General features: G+C 38.4%; 1 protein-coding gene across 6 annotated transcripts in view; it reads right to left on the bottom strand.

The window, feature by feature from the left end:
- The window catches only part of ROBO1 (roundabout guidance receptor 1), an 813,755-nt gene that overhangs the window by 409,612 nt on the left and 381,085 nt on the right, over nucleotides 1–23,058 (bottom strand). Inside the window, exon 1 of one of the 6 annotated variants that reach the window (XM_063703933.1) lies at nucleotides 13,358–14,601. The exons of 4 other annotated variants lie outside the window; for them this stretch is intronic. In XM_063703933.1, the coding sequence (XP_063560003.1) occupies nucleotides 13,358–13,412 (55 nt within the window). In that variant the 5' untranslated portion in view covers nucleotides 13,413–14,601. Of the gene's footprint in view, nucleotides 1–12,792; nucleotides 13,008–13,357; nucleotides 14,602–23,058 lie in introns of those variants that run through there. One more of the 6 variants, XM_063703936.1, reaches the window with a different exon arrangement.

Here is a 23,058-nt window from a genome sequence, read left to right on the forward strand (position 1 = left end):
TAACGAAGAATCCGTTATTATTGGCAAGCTATTTTGTCAAGGCATCAGATAATGCTCATCTTTAAACATGCCTCCTATGGACAATAAAATGCTGGTGATGGTTTCCAGCTTCAAATGAATCAGCTCTCCTTGCCCAGGGCACATTACTGCTCCTGACCTCTTCCCTGCCCGTGCCTTGACCTTCTCCCACTCAGACGTTATTCCCTTCCTCATGCCTGTGAGCGTCTCATATGATTCCTGAGCTGTAGCTCTAGAATTTAGCATGAGGAGGGCTGCCCCTGATAGATGTCTTACATGAGTAATGCTCTTAATGATCCCCAATGGGACTACCATATTATTCCAGCAGGATGAATCATTCAGACACAAAAAGAAATTCTATGTATTTTACCGTGAAACAGAATGAAAACTAAAAATTTCTACATTTAGAAATATTTTTCTTAAATTTTGCAAAAAATAACCAAGTTTTCCCAGTGAAAAAAGTTAACAAAAGTTTCTTCATATATTTAGTTTTGTAGTATATCTCAACCACCTGAGCATATTATACCATTTCTATGTTGCCTAAAGAAATCCTCCAAATGTTATTTTAGAAATATTTATGAATTATGCACAAGATTCCTCACAGAAATGCTAGATATGCTCTTGAAAACTGTGCACAAATCAATATTTTATAAGTCAAATTACATTTTTCACTGACAAATTATTTCAGAGATGCTTTCTTTTCATTTCTGGTTAATATTCAATTGTTAATGATTACTGACCCTTCAGAGTAAGCTTCTCTCCTGAAAATATTTCTGTCAAATAACTAATACTCTATTAGCAAATAATAAAACAAATAAGGGAAACTAGGTTTCTGCGAGAAATACTTGCAGAAGGTAGGGACTTCTTTGAAATTCAGCCACAACCTTGATTTTCTTTATTTTTATTTCTTAAAATTTCCTTAATGTATTTTCTTAACATGTAATTCATATGCAACACAGTAGTGCACCTCTTAATAGCAATCAGTAAGCTTTAAGCCATTTTGATAATTTCTCTTCTTATTCAAGAATATATTTATTTATTCAGCTCATCAGGGACTCTTAGCTCATCAAAGGGCTTGTGGTTTTGTTGTCTTTGTTTGTTAGCTTTAGGACAAAAGAATAAACATAAACAGTAAAACTGATCACTTTGCCTGGCTCAACAAATATAATTTGTAAAATGTAAATAGCTACCAATAAAGGAGAAGCTTTTGGTTAAGTAAGCCATTATGTAAACATTTAACTAGTAACCATACAAAGAAGAGGGGCAAACACCAGAAAAATGAACAGGTAAAACACAGAAGATAACAAAAGGTAAGGAGATACTGATGTATTTAAAGTAGAAATAGGCAGCAACAGATAGGTCAGTTGGCCATAGGACGAGTGGTGTAATACTGCAGCCACAAAATGATGACTGTATATCATATTTGGTGCAAGTGCTTATTATTATTATTAATTCACACTCAACTACCCATATTTATTGGTTAGGAAATTGTATTTAAAAACACAGATTTATGCTTCCTCTTGAAAAGTCCATCTGAAAGTCCATCTGAAAGTATGTCTACATTGAGGCTGTATTTCCCTGGAGCAAGATTCAGCCAGCCACTCCTTGGCCTAATACAAGCACTTCCTTTCTTATACAGACCTTGTATAGGCATTTCAGTTTTCAACCCTTACAAAATATCGGAAAAAAACAAAACAAAACAGAATCTCATAAGTTTTATTTGTGAGACTGTGACTTTAGACCAGACTTCAGATGGTTCAGTGGGAAATAAAGATGAAAAGACCAGTTATCTAGCTTCTTAATACATTTTAAATCTCCTGATCCAGAAAAGTAGGACATCCCAAGATATCAAGGGAATATTTATAAAACGCAAGATTTGTTGAAAGGTTAGAAGAAAATTAAAAGTTATTTACCTTTTTAAATAAACAGGAAGGTAGACTCCTCAAACTTGACATTACACTTTAGAAAGACACTGGCTAATTAGATATATTGAAAACAATAACAACAAAAACAACATAACCAAGGGAAATGAATCTGTATCAAATAAGAAAAATTTTAAAAAAAGGGCATCTCGTGCCTGAAGAATAACAAGTTTAAAGAGAACAAAATAACTCTCTTCAAATACTGAAACTAAATTAGATTTACCTTGGGTAGCTTTGGAGGATAAAACCAAGGCCAGTAGGTCAGGAATTAGAGTTAGGTTTTAGCTTAATATGCAGACAAGTTTTATAAAAATTGTAAATGTCTATGCTATGAAGAGATAATTCCTGACACAGAAAGTAATGAGGAAAGAATAAAGACCGTGCTCAGGGTACCACGGAGAGGGCAGAAGGACAGAGAGACAGTGATATTCCAGGTACCGCCCAAAGGATTCTCTGATAGATTGAGAATAAAAATACACATAGCATTATATCAAAGTCTATTTATCTGTATACTGCTATCCATAACCTCAAAGAAAATGCCAGAAAACAGATGTCTTAATCTCTAAGAATTAGGTTATCAAATTTATATTTATTTTACTTTCACCTTCTCTCCATTTGGTTGAAGCATGTTTTAAAATGATTTATTTTTTAAATTGACAAATAAAAATTGTATGTATTTATGGTGTACAACATGTTTTTAAATATGCAAACATTGTAGAATGGTTAAATCAAGCTAATTAACAACTGCATTTTTTTATGGTCTAAATATAAGCTCACTCAGAGGTCATCATGCATACCTCTATTAAATCACCTACACAGCAATCAACCATTTACCATAAATTCCTTAAGCACAGGGAATGAGCATTTTTTTCTACTTTGTTGCCTGGTTAGGTGACTGAAAGAATGAATGAGATTATTAAAAAATGCTCTTTACAATACAACAATGTCATAAGTGAAATTCTGTAATAACCAATAGCTGTAAAGTCTACCTCTGAAAGCAGATTTTTCAGATCACCACTCCTAAATGCACCTCTCAAATACCTTCCCTAGTCAAACAAGTTATCTCCATTATTTCTCTCAGCACTGTTTGGGAACCTACTTATTCCAGGAAGAGTTTCCTGACTAAGTTAACCCCCTGACCCACCAGTTCCCAAAATGCAATTCTCCCTTCTTTCATCATATCAGAAACATCTTTCATTCATACAGTGCCAACAATTCACTAATGTAAATCGACATTTCATTTTGTGGTCTATATGTACACAACTTGAATCTTGTATTAAAAACTCTTGCACATTATCAGGTATGCCTGAAACATTCCTTAAAGTGTCTAATAGCAGCAAAAGTTGGCAGCTGCTTAATAATCATTTTTTATTATTATCACGATTGATAGTAGTTTACTGGGGAATAAGTAATTTTATTAAGCTCCATTAATAATAAACAAGTAGCATTAAATGAATGGCAAACTGCTAAGCAATGGATGTACTAAAATATATTTATTATGCAGCATGTACGTGTGTGTGTGTATACATATATATAGTATACATACATAGTATACATACACATGTATATTACATATATACATATATATATTTATGTATACATGCATTTTTTTTTTTGACAGACAGTATCTCACTTTGTCACCCTGACTGGAGTGCAAAGGCATGAACACAGCTCACTGCATCCTCAACCTCCTGGGCTCATCCACCCACTTCAGCTTCCCAAGTAGCTGAGACTAAAAGCATGCACCACTATACCATGCTAATTATTTTTTTTTTCTGTAGCATCTCATTATGTTGCCCAGGCTAGTCTCAAACTTCTGGGCTTAAGCAATCCTCCCACCTCAATCTCCCGAAGTACTAAGATTACAGGCATGAGCCACTGCACCCAGCCCTGAAGTGTGTGTGTGTGTGTGTGTGTGTGTGTGTGTGTGTGTGTGTGTGTATGGTTTTGTTTTGTTTTGTTTTGAGATGAGTCTCGCTGTTGTCACCTGAGCTGGAGTGCAATGGCACGATCTCGGCTCACTGCAACTTCTGCCTCCCGGGTTCCAGCAACTCTCCTGCCTCAGCCTCCGGAGTAGCTGAGATTACAGGTGCTCACCACAACGCCCAGCTAATTTTTTTTTTTTTTTTTTTTTTTTAGTAGAGACGTGGTTTCACCATGTTGGCCAGGCTGGTTTCAAACTGCTGACATCAGGTGATCCACCCGCCTCAGCCTCCCAAAGTGCTGGGATAACAGGTGTGAGCCACCACGCCCAGCCTGAAGTATATTTTAAGACAGTGTAAAAACCTTAATAAGAACCAAGTCTCAAATAAGGGAAGGTTTTAGACATGATACTGTTTTGATTAGTGGTATAGTGTAAGAAACTGGGGAAAGCTTCAATCTTCATTTAAGCCTTATGCAAACTCCCAAACCTATGGAAATAGATGAATATAAATATACAATCCCATCTACATATTTGGAAATAACTTTGGAAGACCACTGAATTCAGCTGAGAAAACCCCACCTAAGAAATTATACAACAGCCATAGTCAGAAACACATACTTAAAACAGTAAGAAAAGCAAAAGAATGGTATTCCCAAAACCAACTGCATTACTTCTGAAAGAGTATTGATTACAGTGCTGTTTTTGATAGCTATCACAGACTTATACAGGTTTCATTGGCAGGAATTATGTGAACCAATGCTAAAGTTTTTCTTTGTTTTCCATAAAACTTGTCATTGGAGAAGAACACACCTTTAAAGGAATGCTAATCACAGATTCTAACTAAGCTTCTGCTTAACATGTTTTATTATCAATAACATCTTATCACCATTTATTATCAAAATCAAAAAACGAAAATGAAACAATCAGTTCCTTATAGAAGTTGGATAACAGTGATTCTATTTTCTCTCTAAGGACAATTCTACTCACACAGTTGAGCTATCATAAAAACTAGTTGGTACTTACAATTTCAAATTTATTCCACAAACTGAACAGCACTGAAAAAAACCATGTTATGGGGCTGGACTTATGTTTCTGTGTTGTAGAGTGTGTAAAACCAGGGTACACTCTTTTTTGTGAGTTATCATGTGACAAAGAGAAGAAAGCAACAGACAGTAAGATGTAACATAAAAATCAAACATCTAAAAAGGAACTAAAACAGGTTGGCAGCATGATGTAGTTCCCTCCCAAAAAAGCATCTAAATATGTTCTAAACATATTTTACACTGTTTCATCTACATTCATTATCTTTAAGGGAATAGTATAGTGTGTTTGTAGAATTGTGAAAAGCAAGAATTCTGAGATGAGACAGGCTACTTTTATGTCCTCACTCTACTACTTTGACTGGCCATAGTTAAAGAGCTTAACTTGTTGAACCTCATTTTTCATACTGACAGACAGGGCTAATAACAACACATTCATTTCTAATGTGATTGTTTTAAGTATTAAATAAGATAAGGCATGTTAGCACTTTGTCAAGCAGATAACAACACTCTGTAACTTTTAGGCATTATCAGTATTACCATTATTATTAGAGATATTATTGATTCCTAGTGTTTCAGGTTCCGTGTATACAACTGGGCCTATACTACTACATCGATCATCATTTAATAAGTCACTTGGGTTTTTTCATCATGTAAACACATATATTTATCTATATCTACATATAGACTCCTAAAAAGCAATGAGCTCTTAAGATTCAATGACCCATGACAGGAGAAAAGATCAAATAACACAATGAGTTTCTTTTTCTTCATCACCCTACTGAATTTAAATCAAAGCTGTCCTTAGGATGCTTGTGTTCAATCTGAATTCATGGAGATTAATAGCAATGATCTTGTCAGTGAATGCCCCTCCTATTTGCATAGATATCTGAATGAAAGCTTTATGTCTCCCCAGTTTTTCTTCTACAGATTTAGATTTTGGAAATATATTACTAAATTCATTAATTTTAGCAAGTGGTCGTTCTACCAGATTGCTAGGAAATTTTCACTTCTCTTCAGATACAAGGGAAATGAACAGATGAGTTTTATTTTCCACAGCCTGTACAAGATGGTTTACTTTACTCAGACAACTTGCTAATGGAACAGGCTGGATATACTGAAATTACTTCCCAAACCAAGCAACTAAAGAAGCTTAAAGCTACCCAGAGGTATGTGTAGTTAACACATACAAAGGTACTTTAACTCACTTTGTTGTATGAGCAAGGACCATTTTAGTGAAGTTTCAGAGTGACAGGCTTCCTTTTCAATAAAGCCTAAGTATACAAAATCAGCTTTAGAGCTATGCAACTAAAAAGCGGACATGTTCTTGTATAGGAAAGGAATTGCAGATAGATATATTTCTTTAGCCAAATTAAAAGTCCACCATTAGTGAAAAAAGAAAATCACGTGCTAAACAAGAAAATGTAACAGCAGGCAAGTTAAGTTGGAGATCAAATTATGAGAGTTAGTGTATCTCATTAGCACTGTGTTGCCAAATGATATTGAAACAGACATTTGTGACCTGATTCATTCATTCTTTGGCTTCATGTTCTTTTCCTACTCTACCTGAAATTGCTAATAACATAAAAGGGCTTCAATCACGTTAGTGCAGAGAAGCTAAAATCTAGCCTTCTACCAAAACCCAGGAATGAACTTAGCAAGTTGGTGTTTTATATATATTTTTTCATAATGTTTTATATATATATATATATATATATGTTTTTCATAATATATATGTTTTCATAATGTTGCATAAATTATGACCATACCTAACATGATCCAAAGACTTTTATGTCATATGAATACTATCTTGTTATGCTCATTGAAATTGTAAGTTAAATCAAGAGATAACATATACCTGAAATGGCTTTTCAAGAACTTACTAGTCATACATAACAATTTTTTTTGCTCTTTTACTTTCTATACAAACTGGGCATTCGAACAGTGTTTCAAGCAGAACACTGCAAATAATCTTAGAGGAGAGCTTTGAGGACTCCACACTCCTTTCATGGCTGACTGTGGACAAGCTGTCCCCAGCTCTCAGGTCCTGTACACATGAGTTGAATTTAGACATACTTTGAACTTGATACTTTCTGAAATCTAACCAAGAGCATCTTGAGAAAGTGTTTTAACTGTGAGCTGTTATTGCCAGAAGTAGCTTAAAAATGTTTTCTAGTAAACCTTGCTCTACTTAACTGAAAGACTAACATGATTTGAAAAATAGATCCCCAAAATACTGTATTATTAGGAACCAAAACCGACTATTTCCTATATGCTGCATACAAAGCAATCACTTGACACAAAAAGACTATATTCCCACTTAACACAGAACCACACTGCTCTGTTGACATTTGCTTGTATCCTTTGATGGTGCTTTTAACGCTTCATTTAAGTGTCAAACTAGGTGACAAGCATTAAGCCCAGATAGACTATTTAGTCTCATCTTGTGACCCTAGAACATTTTCTACAATTGCTTACCTTCTATCCACTTTCCCCCCAAAATAATATGAATTAATTAAATAAAATAAACAGAATATTCTTTTCCGGCTCTAAGCCATGGACAGCTGTGAACGCCACAGAGGTACTTCTCTCCTTGAATAAAGTCAGAAAGATATGCACAGTCATGCTGTTCAAAATATTATTTTATGTGTGGAATAACACTGTCATAAGACGTTTGGAAGCCAAGTAAAATCACAGAAGTAAGAGGATTTGTAGCAGCCTGTTTTGGCTGAAGGGAAATGAGGCTGAGCTCTCCCATGAAGCAAGCAACATGACACCTTTCGGTGTTAGAAATAGCCTTTTGGATGGTTAAAAAAGAGAGAGGAAAAAGCAAAGCAGTGGAGATCAAAGCTATCTCCCTGTACACTACAGATCATCTTTTTTTCTTCCTCTTCTTCAACAGCAAGATTGAAGGAAGGGGCTGAAAGTGGAGGGAGAAGGGGAAAGGAAATCATGCTAATCCAGAATTGTAAAGAATGGAGGTAGCCTTTTGATCTCCACAGGATGGCAACTTTATTGGCTATGCATAAGCAGTTTCCAACCAGCTGATCAACCAGGTATTAAGGCTCAACCCTTCCATGATCAGTAACCATGAAGTGAGTTATCTGTGAACAGCAGTCAAGCAGAAGGCTCATCTACTAAATGATCACCAGCCCATACTCAACCCAGAGCCTAAGAGCAACCACAGGGGAAATGATTGTCTCTCCACAGGCTCTTCAGTGAGGAGTACCAATTACTTGCCTTGGGATTCAGAGAAGAGCAAAATCTTTCCTCGAGTGTGCAAGAAGAACAATGCCATTCATTTTCCAAAATACAACTCGGAAGCCACGTGCATCTGCATCACCAGCAGACAATGTTTTGAATCACATTCAGTCTCCTCTTTTAAGCATGCCAGAAAATGCAGATATAATCAAGGCTCAATGTGAACTGGTTAGATGATGTAAAGAACTGACTGTCTTGCCTGGTGATCTAAAAATTAGAGACCATTTTCTTAATGACAGGAAGAATAATGCCTTCCTTCCAAATTCTCAAGTGTTCAAACCACAGTTTCATTTAAGTGGATTTTTTTTGAGACAAGTTTTAAAATAAAAAGTGATTGAACCATAATCTTTTTTATTTAAATTCTTCATTTCTCTCTTTCGACTAGGAAAATGCACAGTAGTTGAGAGTTTTAGAGCCAGCTTGGTTCAAATCCCTGCTGAACCACATTCCCTAACTTCTCTATGATATAGTTTCTACAACAGTAAAATCAGGGCACAGTAATATCTTAGAAATAACAGCATATATGTCATAGGATTTTTATGAGCATTAAATAAGATAATGGTGAGTGTTTAGTAAAGTGATAGTCCTAGCTTCACAGTAAAAGTAGCCATTTTCATGAAGTTTCTTATTGCACCTAGAGTTGGAACTCCATCTCATCTTTTAATTATTTCCTTCTTTCACTTTACTGGTCTCCTTTAAGCAAAAGCGTTACCATACAGAAGGTAACTACTTGGTGTATCAGTCTTCTATATACATTGAGGCAGTCAATATTCTAAAGTCTTATCACATGTAGCTTAAAAAAAAAACTATTCTATTGATTCATGAAAGAGTTAAACATGCTTCAAATTGCTTTTTTTGTTGTTTTAAAACTGCAAACTATCTAGTTCTTTATATAGTTGTTGAATTTAAGAGAATATACACTGACATCATATTTTCAGAAATCCACTTTTTGGGCCGGGCACACTGGTTCATCCCTGTAATCCCAGCACTTTGGGAGGCCGAAGCAGGCAGATCACCTGAGGTCAGGAGTTTGAGACCAGCCTGGCCAACACAGTGAAAACGCATCTCTACTACTAAAAATACAAAAACTAGCCTGGCATGGTGGTGGGCATCTGCAATTTCAGCTACTCAGGAGGCTGAGGCAGGAGAATTACTTGAACCCAGGAGGCAGAGGTTGCAGTGAGCCAAGATCGCACCACCGCACTCCAGCCTGGGCGACAGGGTGAGACTCCATTTCAAAAAAAGAAAAAGAAATCCACTGTTTGGATTTGCTTCATGTGCTGTGTGTGGTCAGAGGGCACACTCCCACTTGGCTGCTCTGTCTACTTCTACTGTATCCCTGCCTATATCTTAAACTAGCTTAATTCTGCACCTCAGTTTCTACTACACTTCTCCAGACTTCCGCTTTTTATTTCTTTATTTTTCTTTTTGGTGCCTTTCTTTCATGTAGTCTATAGATTACCTTAGGCCTAATTTTAAATTGAATGATAACTTTGCTTTCTTTCTATTTTCCTATATGAAATCGAGCTTGCAGGGCAGTTTATATTTTTGTTTTTAAAATTAAACATTTTTTTAAAGGTCAGAAATTAACCTAAGTATCACCTTAACATCTTTTATTAACACAGATGATAATAAATAAAGATTCAACCACTTATAGACTTCACTGAGAAGCTGTTATCCTGTTTCCTTCCCACAGGATTCCAGTTGCCCATTATTTTAAATTATAGATATCTAGTCAATGTAAAAACGAAAAATAAATGGTCATTGTTAGTCTGAAATTTAGCATTCTGTACCACTTTAAATTACATAAGAATATTTCATTTGTTGTAGCAAAGACTAAGAAAAAACTTCAGGTAAACTTTCTGTTCTAAGACCTTTAAATCACAAATGTCTTATGCATTATAATGCCCATTATCAAGAAATAAAGATATTTTAAAAGATATCACAGTATTCAAGTATGTACATTTAAAAGCCAGAAAGGTTATAAAGAAACTAGCCAGATCGTACTGGAACTACACAACAATCTTACCAGAAAGCAAGATGGAAGGAGGGAAAGAGGAAGAGAGACCAGAGACCAGACAATTGGCTCAAAGAGTGAAACTTATTTAAAAAAGTTCCTCTTCCCAAGAGAAACCCTCCCCCACGCCCCCCCCAAAAAAAACAAGAAAAAGAAAGTATCAGTAAACTATCATTTATTTGAAATTCAAATCTCATCCTAAGTTTGAACTGAAATTCAATTAGTTTTTCACTTAAAAGCAGGTTTTAAGCAAGTGGATTTGAGCAAGTCTATGAAGGAAAAGATGTTTAGAATCAGATCCTGAGAGATCACATGGATTCTTTTCAAGGCTACCTCTCCTGCACCCTCCCACCCCGCAAACTCACCAGAAGTCTGTCTGTCCATAGAAAAGGCAGATAGACCAAGTAATTAAAGGAATCTACCTGAAAAATGAATTTCTGAAGGAATATCCACTTTTTATAAATCTCAGTTTCATTGAATGAAAGGTTATTTTTTGCAGCATCAAGTTAATAGATAAAAGGCTATGAGAAGTGAACACTCTTAAGCACAAGACTTAGTACTAAGCATGCCATCAACATACAAAAATGGAGTTTATAATCTGTTTGAAGAAAACTGTTGGACTTTGTTAAGTTGGCAGGCAGTTAAAAAAGGAAGAAAAGAAAAAAGAAAAAAAGAACTGACAACCAATAGATGCTTTTACAGGTTAAATCTTGTTGAAGGTAAGTTATCCCCTCAGTACACTTTGATTTATTTAAGCTCACCACATTTCTCTTAAATACACTCCATTAACAAGTGATAGACTGTGATCTTAGGCTTGGGGCAAGACATGAAACACAATCTTTCAAGAACTTCATTCATTCTCTGACCAGGTGTCTTCAACACACCCAGGTTAGTAGTCACTTGAGTACTGTGAAGTATTATTCAAATCGATAGTGTTGCTTTATAACAGAACACTGTCATGAAATCACTCTACTAGCTCAATAGTTTGGCCTCCCAAGTTCAGATTCACAGCATGAGCGAAAGTGATCAGAGGAATAAAAAGCTTCAGGTTATGTATGAGGGAGCACTTTAGAAAGAAGCTTTTGTCCTGGTAAGTGGCAAAGCAGATAGGCACACCTATAGGAAAAACTTAGGTTTACAAAAATCATCAATGGCTTAAATGGAAAATTAAATTAGAAACAGAAAAACTAGAAATTTTAGATTTCTAAAAGCTAGAAATCAGTGTAGCTCTAACATTATAATTGTCTCATATCTATTCAAATTGCAATCCTCAGATATCTACTACTCAAATTATTAAATCTAATAGGACAGTACTTCCCAAATAATTCTCCAAGTGAAGACAGAATTTCCAAGTTGACACGACCAACTTTCAGTGATACCTTATTAATGTGACCCTATCTTTAATCTACAGCCATGATAAAATGTTCCAACATATACAAACTCAACTCAAACAGTGACTAATGACCATTAATCCCCCTATCTTCAGTAATCTGCCCCTCCAGTCATTTATCACAATGACACTTCACTTTACACACGTAAATAAACTTTAACCAGAAAGGTGAATCAACAGAAATCTCAAAGGTATCTGAAGCTGTAAATTAAACTAGGCAGAGACACAGCCAAGGGAGGCAAATAGAGAGATCAGATTTTAATGTTTTTGATTTGCATCCACGGCAAGGGCTGGGGGACTGGAGGGACTATTCAATTACTCCGATATGCAAACTAAGGAAAAATAAGGCATTACAGAAGGAGAAGCTGGAAGTGGGGAATGACAACCTCGAGGAGTTAGTCTACTCATCCCTCCACTGTGACGTACAGGAGATATACCAGGTTGAAACTTCACTTTCTGTTTTCTTTAAAGAAGTAACAATTTAATAATTTTTAAAATTTACTTTAGTTGCAAATCTTCCTTGTAACTTTCAGCCAGCAAGCACAATTCACAGGCTAAAATTCTTTTAGGGGTTTATTCGCTATCATTTAGCTGACGTATGTGGTTTCCCCCCCCCCCTTTTCTTACTCTGTTAACTATCTGTCTTAAGTAAAATCCCTGGTCAAAACATAAATGATAACCATAGACCACAAAAGCTCAAACTAACCTTTAAAATCGTTTCATAATTATGCAAACTGAGTGACTCTTACCGATAAGCCCTGATGCAATTTGAAGCTCAGTATGCGAATGTGACTATAAAAATTCCGAGGTGCAGAGTGTGTGTGTGTGTGTGTGTGTGTGTGTGTGTGTGTGTGTGTGTGTGTGTGTTTTAAAGCCTGAAATCGGATCCGTGATTGAAACCAGAATCTACCAAAAGGAAAGAAACAGAAGTTGAGTCGTGGCTCAGTTCACCCACAGTAAAAAAGTTTCCTAGGGAGTGTATGAAAACTATTTACAAGTGTAGATACAGTGTGTACTCTTATGTCAGAAGGGCCCCGTTTCAGCATCCTTCCAACACTTCATATGGAATTTCAGTATTATTTAATTAATCCTAAACATCCCAAATTCAGTTTTCTTTCGCCAATGAGAATCCCCAGGCAACTAACTGTCCCCTTTCCGATGCTTGCAACCGCCTGTTTTCCTTCTAAACCCAGCGAGGCAGTGGCTATTTTATATCCTACCTTAAGAAGGAGTTATTTCGTGAAGCTTCTTCAGAATCAAATTTAATTACAGACTTTGGTTACATAAAACAACTACTAATAACCCCTTGTGCTCGGAAGAGGAGGGGCTATAGAGGACTAGGCTCAGGAATCCTGGCAAGCCTGCGGGCCACAAGCTCCCAGGGCGCACATTTCCCTCCCCAGGGAAGCAGCCGGCGGCTGATACTCACTTCGGCTCATCCTGGGGGCCCTAGCTCACTGCCAGACGCTGCCTCCTCCCACCCTAGTGCTTAGACGTGCGTTTGCCCAGAGTAATCTGGGCGTGCCCTGAACTTGGCAAAAGGCCGAGATCTGCAAAGAGTCTTGAGGAGGTTCAGGGGTGGAGGGGAGGTTTTGGGGAGTGGGGAAAAAGAGACAACCCCAAATGCGAACTAGGAACATTTTCGCCTAAAAGTCTAGCAGGAATCGAGCCCCTCCGGCCTTAGGAGGGAGGGGTAACCAAAATACACTTCTGGGTTTGATCGTGCAAAGTGGAGAGGGGGCGAACAGGGAGGATCAAGGGTGAAGAAAGAAGACGCGGGGTTACCTGAACAGAGACATATTAATCCAAGCAGGTAAAAGTGAGCGGGCTCCGCAATCATTGTCCTCGGGTGGATCCTGCATACAGTCTCATGCCAAGAGGAGGGAGTGGAAATAGGGTCCCCAAATGTATGAAGCCACACACCACACACACCACACACAAAGGCTTAATATAAGCAACGTGGGTCAATTAGCCAGGAGTTTTCAGGGCAATTACTCGTCGACCTTTCCGGACGCTTGTCAGTATCTCAGAGACTTTTGCAGAGGAAGAATTCCAAGGTTTGTCTTCTCCGGCCCCAGGATTTCCGAGGAGGCTCAGACACTTTCAAGAACCATCCAAAGCGAACAACAAAGAGCCGAGGCAGAAGCGCAGCAGTGCCGTTTCCTGCCTCCACGGTCTTGCGGAGCCTCCCGGCGTGCGCCCCCACAATGTGCGGCCGAGCGCCGCAGCGAGGGCAGGCGCGGCGGCGGCGGCAAAGTTGGGGTGTGAGAGCGGCTGAGGGAGGGCCAAAAAGTGCTTCTCCGTCTCCCGGCGAGCCCAGTCAGCAGCGGGCCACCCGCGGCGGCGGCGATAGCAGCCAAAGTAGAAGCAGCAGCTCTGGAGGACGGGCTCGGGGTGCCGGGAGTGTGACTGGGTGACTCCGCGCGCAGGGGGCGAGCGAGGGGGCGGTGCGGCGACAGCGGCTGCCTGGGCGGGCCCTTGTTCCCATCACTTGGGGGATGCGGAGGGTACTGGGGACAGCAGAAGGACCGCGGACACTCGCACGTCTTCTGGGCGCCCCCAGCCCCGCGCGGCGCCCAACATCGCCCTCGGCCCCTCGCCCTCTGGGGCGCTCGCAGGCACCCCTAAACTACGCAGAAGCCCAAACTTCCTGGGGGCAGCTGCCTGCACCCCTGGCTCGTGGAAGCTGTAAAGAGGCAGCTCCCGGCTCTCCGCGGGGTGGCAGAGAAGGGCAGGGAGGATGCTGCTGCGGGTGGGAGAGACGGCCGCCGCGGCTCACCCCAGCTCCTCCAGGATCAGCGGCGTCTGAAGTTTCTGCTCTCACGCTGCCTCCTCTCCAGCTCAATTGCTTGTGGGTTTCCCCCACAGTCCCCGCGGCTCCCAGTTTCCTCCCTCTCCTTCCCGGCCCGATAATACTTAAAGGGGCCGCGTGGTCCTTTCCATGCTTCACTCTACTCTCCAGGCGCTGGTCAGGCAAGTTCTGCTCCTCAATATTTCCATCCACAAGCCAGGGGTGCCCAACTGCGCCCTCAGGTGAGAACCCAATTGCTCGGAATCGGAAATCCAGGCGAATGAGAAACTGTCTTGTTTCTCTCGCCACCCCTAGCTCCCCTGCACCTTTCTCCAAATGGAACCTCCCAGCCAAAGACTTCAAAAATCCTCCCGGTCCAACTTAACCTCTTCCTTGCCGCTTCCAGGAATTGGAATAAACTCTCAACTCCACTCTCACTTCTCCCCATTCCCGTTTAAAAAAAAAAAATCAATTTTGAGCAACATGGCTTTAGGACAGGAGGTAAACAGAGAACTATCCAGAACATATCAGTAGATGGGCAGTCTCTTACAACCATCCTTTTCTTTTAAGTTGCAGTTGTTGAAGGTCTTGTAGAAAAGATATCCAAATCATAAGGCACAGGGTTGGGCCTTGGGATCATTTCCTCATGTTTCATTTGAAACTCTCTCTTTCAACTTCATAGACTCCACACGTTAGAAAGCTAACAATGGGGAGGTAATTTTAAGAGAGAGAAAATAAAATGCAAAAAACAATCTTGACAAGCCCAGAGTTTGCAGTTAGGAGAAGCTAGTCAGGCATAGGTTTGACACCCAGTACACCCGCCCTGAAATCCCAACCTGCCAGTTATAGCTCTGTGACCAAGTCTGTTTTCTCTTCTCTGTTTCTGTTCTCAAGATATTTTATTGCATTAACAAAAAATACACAAAGCAAAACAAACCTGACACATCTGAAAGGCATTCATTCATTGAGTCAGTCATTTTTCTTTCTTTCTTTTAAATAAGACACAGTGGCCAGGCACTGTGGCTCACACCTGTAATCCCAGCACTTTGGGAGGCCCAAGCGGGCGGATCACTTAAGGTCTGGAGTTCGAGACCAGCCTGACCAATATGGTGAAACCCCGTCTCTACTAAAAATTCAAAAATTAGCCGGGCGTGGTGGCGTTCGCCTGTAGCCCCAGCTGCTCGGGAGGCTAAGACAGAAGAATTGCTTGAGCCCAGGAGGCGGAGGTTGCAGTGAGCCGAGATAACTTGCCACTGCACTCCAGCCTGGGCGACAGAGCGAGACTCCGTCTTAAATAAATAAATAAATAAATAAATAAATAAATAAATAAATAGAAAGACACACTATGTGAAATACCTAACATGCCGAATGCTGAATAAATGGCAGAATTATTATCTACAGAGTTGTGTACCATAACTTCGAAAAAAATTATTTGGTGTCTAGCAGTACATATAAGAAGCTGCTTTCGGTGGCTGCCTCTGGAGGACAGAACTGCGCAATGGATAGGGCAGAGAAGGAGGATTTGCTCTTTTCAACATAGTGTTGTGCTTTTCCATGTCTTTTCAGGTGAGCACATTCATTACCTAATGGAAGATAAAAATTTAAAAGCAAATTGTACATTGATTTTGGTTGCTGCTGGTGCAACCAACGACCTTAGAGCGACATTTTGTGGAAACTCTGGTTAACAGCACCTATCTTTGAAAGTAAAAGATAGTCTAATCCTGAGAAAACTGACTATAAATTCAGTAAACAGCCTGGAGATAAGAATTCAAAGACTCCAACCAAAATCTTTTCAGCAGTAAAAATATGAATGGGCAGTCAAAGCTGAAAAGCATACATCGATTTGGTCTTGCTAAAGGATATTTAGTGAAAAACATAGAATATATCTCTTTTTTCTTGGAATACAAAATACTTTTAAGATAAGCTTACCTAGTAATAGAAAACAAACACTAAAGTGTAGTACTTGAGAGAAAGAGAGCAAGATAGAGAGAAAATTCAAATCCTCATATCATTTGAATGTACGTTAAATAAAGATGTCAAACTTTCACTTAGTAATGGAGGTATACTTTTAAATATAATGAAGAATATGTGTGAGGATCCCTATTGCATTGTTCCCCCAAATGGATCTCCTGGTCTCTGGAAGTTTGCTCGTATCTCTCAAGATTTCTTTTGCCATTTATCTCATTGAATGCAAACCATATTAATATCACCCTTGATTTCTCAACTTCAGCAAGCAGCACCCATCCCCTCTCTTCCACTCCTAGAGATGATTTTTTTTTTTTTTTTTTTTTTTTAGAGACGGAGTCTGTGTTTGTCGCCCAGGCTGGAGTGCAGTGGCGCGATCTCAGCTCACTGCAAGCTCCACCTCCCGGGTTCACGCCATTCTCCTGCCTCAGCCTCCCAAGTAGCTGGGACTACAGGCGCCCGCCACCACGCCTGGCTAATTTTTTGTATTTTTAGTAGAGACGGGGTTTCACTGTGTTAGCCAGGTTGGTCTCGATCTCCTGACCTCGTGATCCACCCGCCTTGGCCTCCCAAAGTGCTGGGATTACAGGCGTGAGCCCTGCCGCGCCCGGCCTAGAGATGATATTTCCAAGGACAGTCAGCAGTAAGTATCTTCAAGGAACTAACTTTTGGCCAGCCCCCTGATGAAGACTATCATCACCAACTCATATGTGTTAGTCCTTTCTTTTTCCTGCCTCATCCAAAGTGTATCTATTTTCTGTCTATTATATCGTTAAAGATGGCATGCAAAGACAAGAACGTGTATTCAGAAGGCATTACGGATCTATAAGAAGTGAAACTCAATGCACCTGAGAACTTTTGTATCTACTTCCTTTTCCTCACTCGTGCAAATAAACACTTAGTGAACATCATCTATGTGCAAGAAACAGTAAAGTGTGCTATAGGGACAAGATGCAAATATAATTCCTTTCTTTTAGGCTTTTAGAACTCCTACTATGGGAAGGTGCACAAAAGAGAACAGGCTTCAGGGTGGAATCTGTCTGAAAAAAATAAAAACAAAGTGCCATTCAGGTTAAATGACATCCCAGTACATTCCTAGAGATGGATGGATCATATCAAGTTGTCACCTTTTCACTTTTGCTCCTGAACTTTAAATTACCTAGAAGAATGCTTGAAATGCTCATGGTGTCTGTGTGAGTGCCTGTGCAAGTGTGAGTGTACACATGTGGACAGGGAATGTACTCACATCAGATCTTCAGGGAACTCTGACATGTACAAGAGAACCTTGACTCATCAGTTTGGGTGGGAGACACAGCACCAGGAAGGAGAAAGTGTGGTAACTTGTACTCAGGAACCCTTTTCTGATCACTGTGATCTGAATGAATCGTGGGTTCTAAATTTCCACTTAGAGAATTCTCATCTCATTTAGAGTCTATGAAATTCAGGATCCCCAAAATTCAGGATCTCCCCTGAGAATTCTGAAGAAACCTGAAAATAATAGATTTCAGTAGTCCCGTGAAGAAGGGCTTTTTGACGGTCAAAATTCTAGAGCAGTAATGATCTCTTGCGTTGCTCCAATGATTATATCTTTCATGGAGGTAGCCACAGGAACTCGGGAAATAACAGAACACCCCGGGTCTCTCCAGGGATTGCAGATACCACTTACTCCGATGAGTAGGAGTGAAATAGAGTTCCTAAGGTAACTATAATACAAACCAGAACATCTCTCTGCCTTCTTAGCTAAAAGTCTTAGAATCAGACCGAGCCTGGGATGCAAGCCACAAGTTCCAGCAAATCTGATGAGAAGCAGTGTGACACATGCAGTACACACCAAGGCTGTGCTGAACACTCCAAGATCCCATCCCTCAGAGTGCAACAGTTAGTTCAGTAATTCTTACATGAAATTGCTGAGTAATCTGCGTGATCCTTGGTATTTAAATTGATGAACTGAGATGAAAGTTTGAATAATTGAATATTTGAATATTTTCCTAAGTTTGGATATGTAAGAAAAGTCCGATCTCAGAAAGCAAGCTAAAGTGATCCAAATAATCCGAATAAAAGGAGAGTAAATTGAGATTTCTTGGAACATCTACTGTGTTTCAAGAAACGAGGCCTATTTAGTTTGAGCTTTCCTGACTAAGCTGCACATGGTAGCTTCAAGTGTACATAAGGTGCATTTTAACAGTATTACATTTGTTTGTTTGCTTCTCTGCTACTTAAAACAGGTAACTATGTGTTCCAAAACAAAAATCACAGGGAGGAGAAATTCCCAGGGTTATTCATCTTCATTTACTTAAAGACTTCAGGCACTGTAAATAGGGCCAATTTTTTTTTTTTTTTGAGACAGAGTTTTTTTTGTTTTGTTTTGTTTTTGTTTTTGTTTTTTTTTGAGACAGAGTCTTGCTCTGTCACCACGCTTGAGTGCAGTGGTGCGATCTCAGCTCACTGCAACCTCCGCCTCCCATGTCCAAGTAATTCTCCTTGCCTCATTCTCCCAAGTAGCTGGGATTACAGGTGCTGGCCACCACAACCGGCTATTTTTTTTTTTCTTTTTTTGTATTTTTAGTAGAGACGGGGTTTCACTATGTTGGTCAGGCTGGTCTCGAACTCCTGACCTCGTTATCTGCCCGCCTCAGCCTCCCAAAGTGCTGGGATTACAGGCGTGAGCCACCGCGCCTGGCCAGGGCCAATATTTTTAACACAGCATTGTGAAGATACTGTAAAGGACCATCATCTCAATGGTCCCACCAGATGATGTACTCCAGCCTCGCTATTGCTCTGTAAGGCTTATTAAGAAATATAAATATGAGATACTCAACTTTGCTGTGGAATTACTGTGACTGTGTTTGTGTTTTAGCGTCTCAGCATCTCACACACATTGTAGATGTTCTAACGCTAGGTGCTATCCTGCTAAGTGCTTTTGATAGAGCCTGGGGCCTTACATATTAGCAACAATGGGTCGGGCTAGAATTTACTCCTTTAATGTGAAGAGGGGGTGAGCTTTTGAAGATAAAGGAGAGGATACAGAAAAGTGGCACTAATTAAGGTCACTCTTTGGGGTCCCTTACAAACATTATCTAATCTAATTCTCACCACAGTCAAGTGAGGTGATGTTATTATCCCACTTTAGAGATGATGTTGAGATTACATAATTAACTCAAAGTTGAGAGGCTCAGTAGCCAGGGAACTTATATTTGAGCGCAGTTTGTTTTGAACCAAAGCACTTGAAGAAACAAAGATGAGTTCCATGGTAGGACAGACTTGGGAGACTTCGGATTCAATATGTTAAAGATTCCCCAAAGCTTTTAATATGCAGATGAGCATTGTGAGTCCCCCAGAGAGGATAGTTATGAGAAATCTTGTCTCTTTAATAAACATTGTCAGTTTATAGCATTTGACTATTGTGGTTATATCTCTAATACCCAATACCTTACACCTGAAAATTAAGATCTTCAGCTTTCCTGACTAAACTGCATATGACGGTTACTTGGCAGTAAACTTGTGTTAAAAGGAGCAATGCAGTATTCCTTACTGAGAAAGACCATATATTTAAGTCACTGCACTTCTAAGCTTTTCTTCATAGAGCAGTCAGAGGGATCTTGTTAAATCTGAAACAGATTATGCCTCTCCTCTGCTCAAAACCCTCCAGTGGTTTTCCTGTCTCACTTTAAGTGAGAGCCCATGTCTTTCCAGAAGTCTTCAAGGCCTAACATGAGCTAGTCCCTCATACTTTCCTGACATCATCTCCCCCTACATTTACCTGCTTTTTTCTCACTTTGTTCTGTCACAATGGCTTCTATGCTGTTCCTAGAATGAATTAGACAGCCTCCTGCCTCAAGGAATTTACATGTGCTCTACGTGGAGTACTCACCTTCATAAATCTGTGAACTCACACTCTCCCTTCTCTCAGGTTTTTGTTTCATCAAACCTCAGAGAGGCTTTATCTGTCCAGGTCCTTTAAACTTACATTCGCACGCAATACTTCCCATATCCTTTCCACTTGTTTATTTATTTTTTCCTCTAAAGCACTTATTCACATCTAAGATACTATATATATTTTTTATTTTGTTGCTGCAACCCTCCTTTTAGAATGAGGCCAGGGATTCTTGATTATTTTGTTTACTTTTTTAGTCCCAGCATCCAAAACAGTGCCTGGCACTGAGTAGGCACTCAGATGTTTGCTGAATGAATGAATGAGTTTTATCTCACTGTTAATATATATTTTTGAAAAATGCTTCTTTAGTTAACTATTTCTATAGTTCTAAAGTTTATTTTCTCTAATATATAGTTCAACCACTTATCTACTTTAACAGAGAACTAACAGTGAATATCACTTATGGAGCTCATGTTTCAGGGGACTTTAATAACTTCAAAATCAAAGTTCTGACTGAATAAGCACACCCTTATTTAGATCAGGTTATTTGGGTCCAAGAGATTGGGAGCACTGACTGAGGTTAAAGTACATAACATTCACAAGAAGCAAACCTCAAGATTAACTTTTCATAAATGAGAAAACTGAAGCTTAAAGAAACCAACTTTTCCCAGAAGACTCCTTTAGTTAGTGGTTGACTTGTGACTGGAACACAGTTCTCTAAATTGCTAGAAAACACTTCTTTCTACCAGAATAATCAGCAATTCTTGATCGCGATTCTCTACCTTTAACATCCTTACATCATTAGATATGGCATAGTATAATAGATATTGTGTCATTATTGTATTACATGTTATGTTTTACATATAAGTTTTACAAATATGTTTTACATATTACTGACTGATCAGGAACCGGGAATGCTGTTTTTGTTGTAGCTCCAGTTTCTAATAGAATAAAAATTATAACAAGCAATATTTATATGACATTATGTGCTGTGGGTACTATTCTAAGTATTTTATGTATTCTAACTGATTTAATCCTCAGGAAAAAATATTATTCGGTCAATTATTGTTATTATCTCATTTTATACATGAAGGATAAGCATAAATTTGAACTGTGAGGTGCAAATAAAAGTTGTTGATGAAAGTAATATAATTTTTACAGATTCAGTTCTAGCTGAAGAAAGCTATCAGTGTGTATGTTTTGGTTTTTGTGTGTAAAGATCTAGTTTCATCTTGGGACTCAATTCAAGAAAATGACTCTGAAGTATATGCATTTTTAGTTCTATTTCTATATGAAGTAAGAAGTTCAAAGCTTTTTTATTTTATGTCCAAAATGTTCAAAGTGGTTTTATGTTTCTTTTAACTCTAATGAGATGACATGAAAAAATATATTGTACAAGTTTGTTAAGACATTTGAAAGATATTGGGAAACATAAAGATATATATGTATAAATCTACATCTCATCATGGGATTTGCTATCTTTTGGTTTCTTACTTCCAGATACATCTGAAACCAAACATATACTATTCTAATCGTGATTTAAAATTCTCCTAAATTGGGATCATAGTTAACAGCTGCACAGCTGAATGATACCCTCCATAGGCTTACAATTTGAACACAAACTATTTTGTAAGTAATTTACATTATGTTTAATTCTGCAGATGTGTTTTACAAAACTGTTTAATGCTTTTGGTTTTTCATTGCTTTTTAAAAAAAATCCTTCCAATAAATGTTTATAGGATTGACATACATATGTTGGGATTTATGTCTTATTTAGTGCCTTCATTATGTTTAGTCCCACCTGTTGTTTGTTTATTCGGAATAATATTTTACCTAGGTTTTAAGTTATTTTAATCAGTTAGACAAATTAGCTAGACAAAAAGTATGAGCAAGAAGAAAGTCTGTTTGCAGATTGCCGTTATCTGGGCATTCATGCTTTTGGCATTTCATCTAACTATCCATTTCTTAGCGGAAAATGGGCAAGAAGTACTATGTTCATTTAAAAATCATCTTGAAATTGTACTCGAGTTTCCTATTTAGATGTTATTTTTGGAGTCAGTAAATAAAAGTAGTTCTAAATATTCAATGTTACACTACCTTTGGAAAAAGACTATCCAAGCTTATTAGTAATAATCGCAATACTAAAGAATTCATTAAATTGTCATATCACATATTATTTGAAAGTTATTTATTTTATAACCTATTAATCTATTTCTCTCTTATATGGCTTATGGGAAAGCTTCATGTTTGAGCAGCCAAATTGGGGCTTTGGGATTTAATAGCTTCTTGGTGTGACTGAGGACTATGATTCTAAATATGGAAGGGCTCATTCTTGTGGGTAAATACTGAATTGTCACTGAGGAACAAACAGCTCTTGAAAACTGACATAGAATATAAACCTACCGTCTTAACAACAAAGATAATTATATATTTTCCCAAGAGTTTAATCACTCCTCTCTGACATCCTGGCCACATTCCAAAAGAAATCATCCAATTTCATTGTTGGAACTAAAAGCCTTTGTTGATTTGATCTAATCTCATCTTCTCAATTTCCTATCACTATATACTTCTTTAAAGCTGCTTTATTACACCTAGAAGGTAGAATTTCACTTGTAACACCATATCTTGTTGTATATATCTTATTTCAGTTATGTATCATATGTGTATCTGTGAAGCAAAACAGGTGTTTGCTGAAGCCAGTGAAACAATCTTATCACCAAAAACAGGATACCGAAATTATTCTATTTATACGAAGATTTCTAAATATTACTTTTTACCTACAATGTTTTAATTACAAAGTAAAATATTGTTTTACCAGTTTAGCATGTTAAATCTTTGCTAAAAATATTGTTAAGC

This window comes from Gorilla gorilla, chromosome 2 (assembly GCF_029281585.2).
Source record: "Gorilla gorilla gorilla isolate KB3781 chromosome 2, NHGRI_mGorGor1-v2.1_pri, whole genome shotgun sequence".
NCBI classification, from domain to species: domain Eukaryota; kingdom Metazoa; phylum Chordata; class Mammalia; order Primates; family Hominidae; genus Gorilla; species Gorilla gorilla.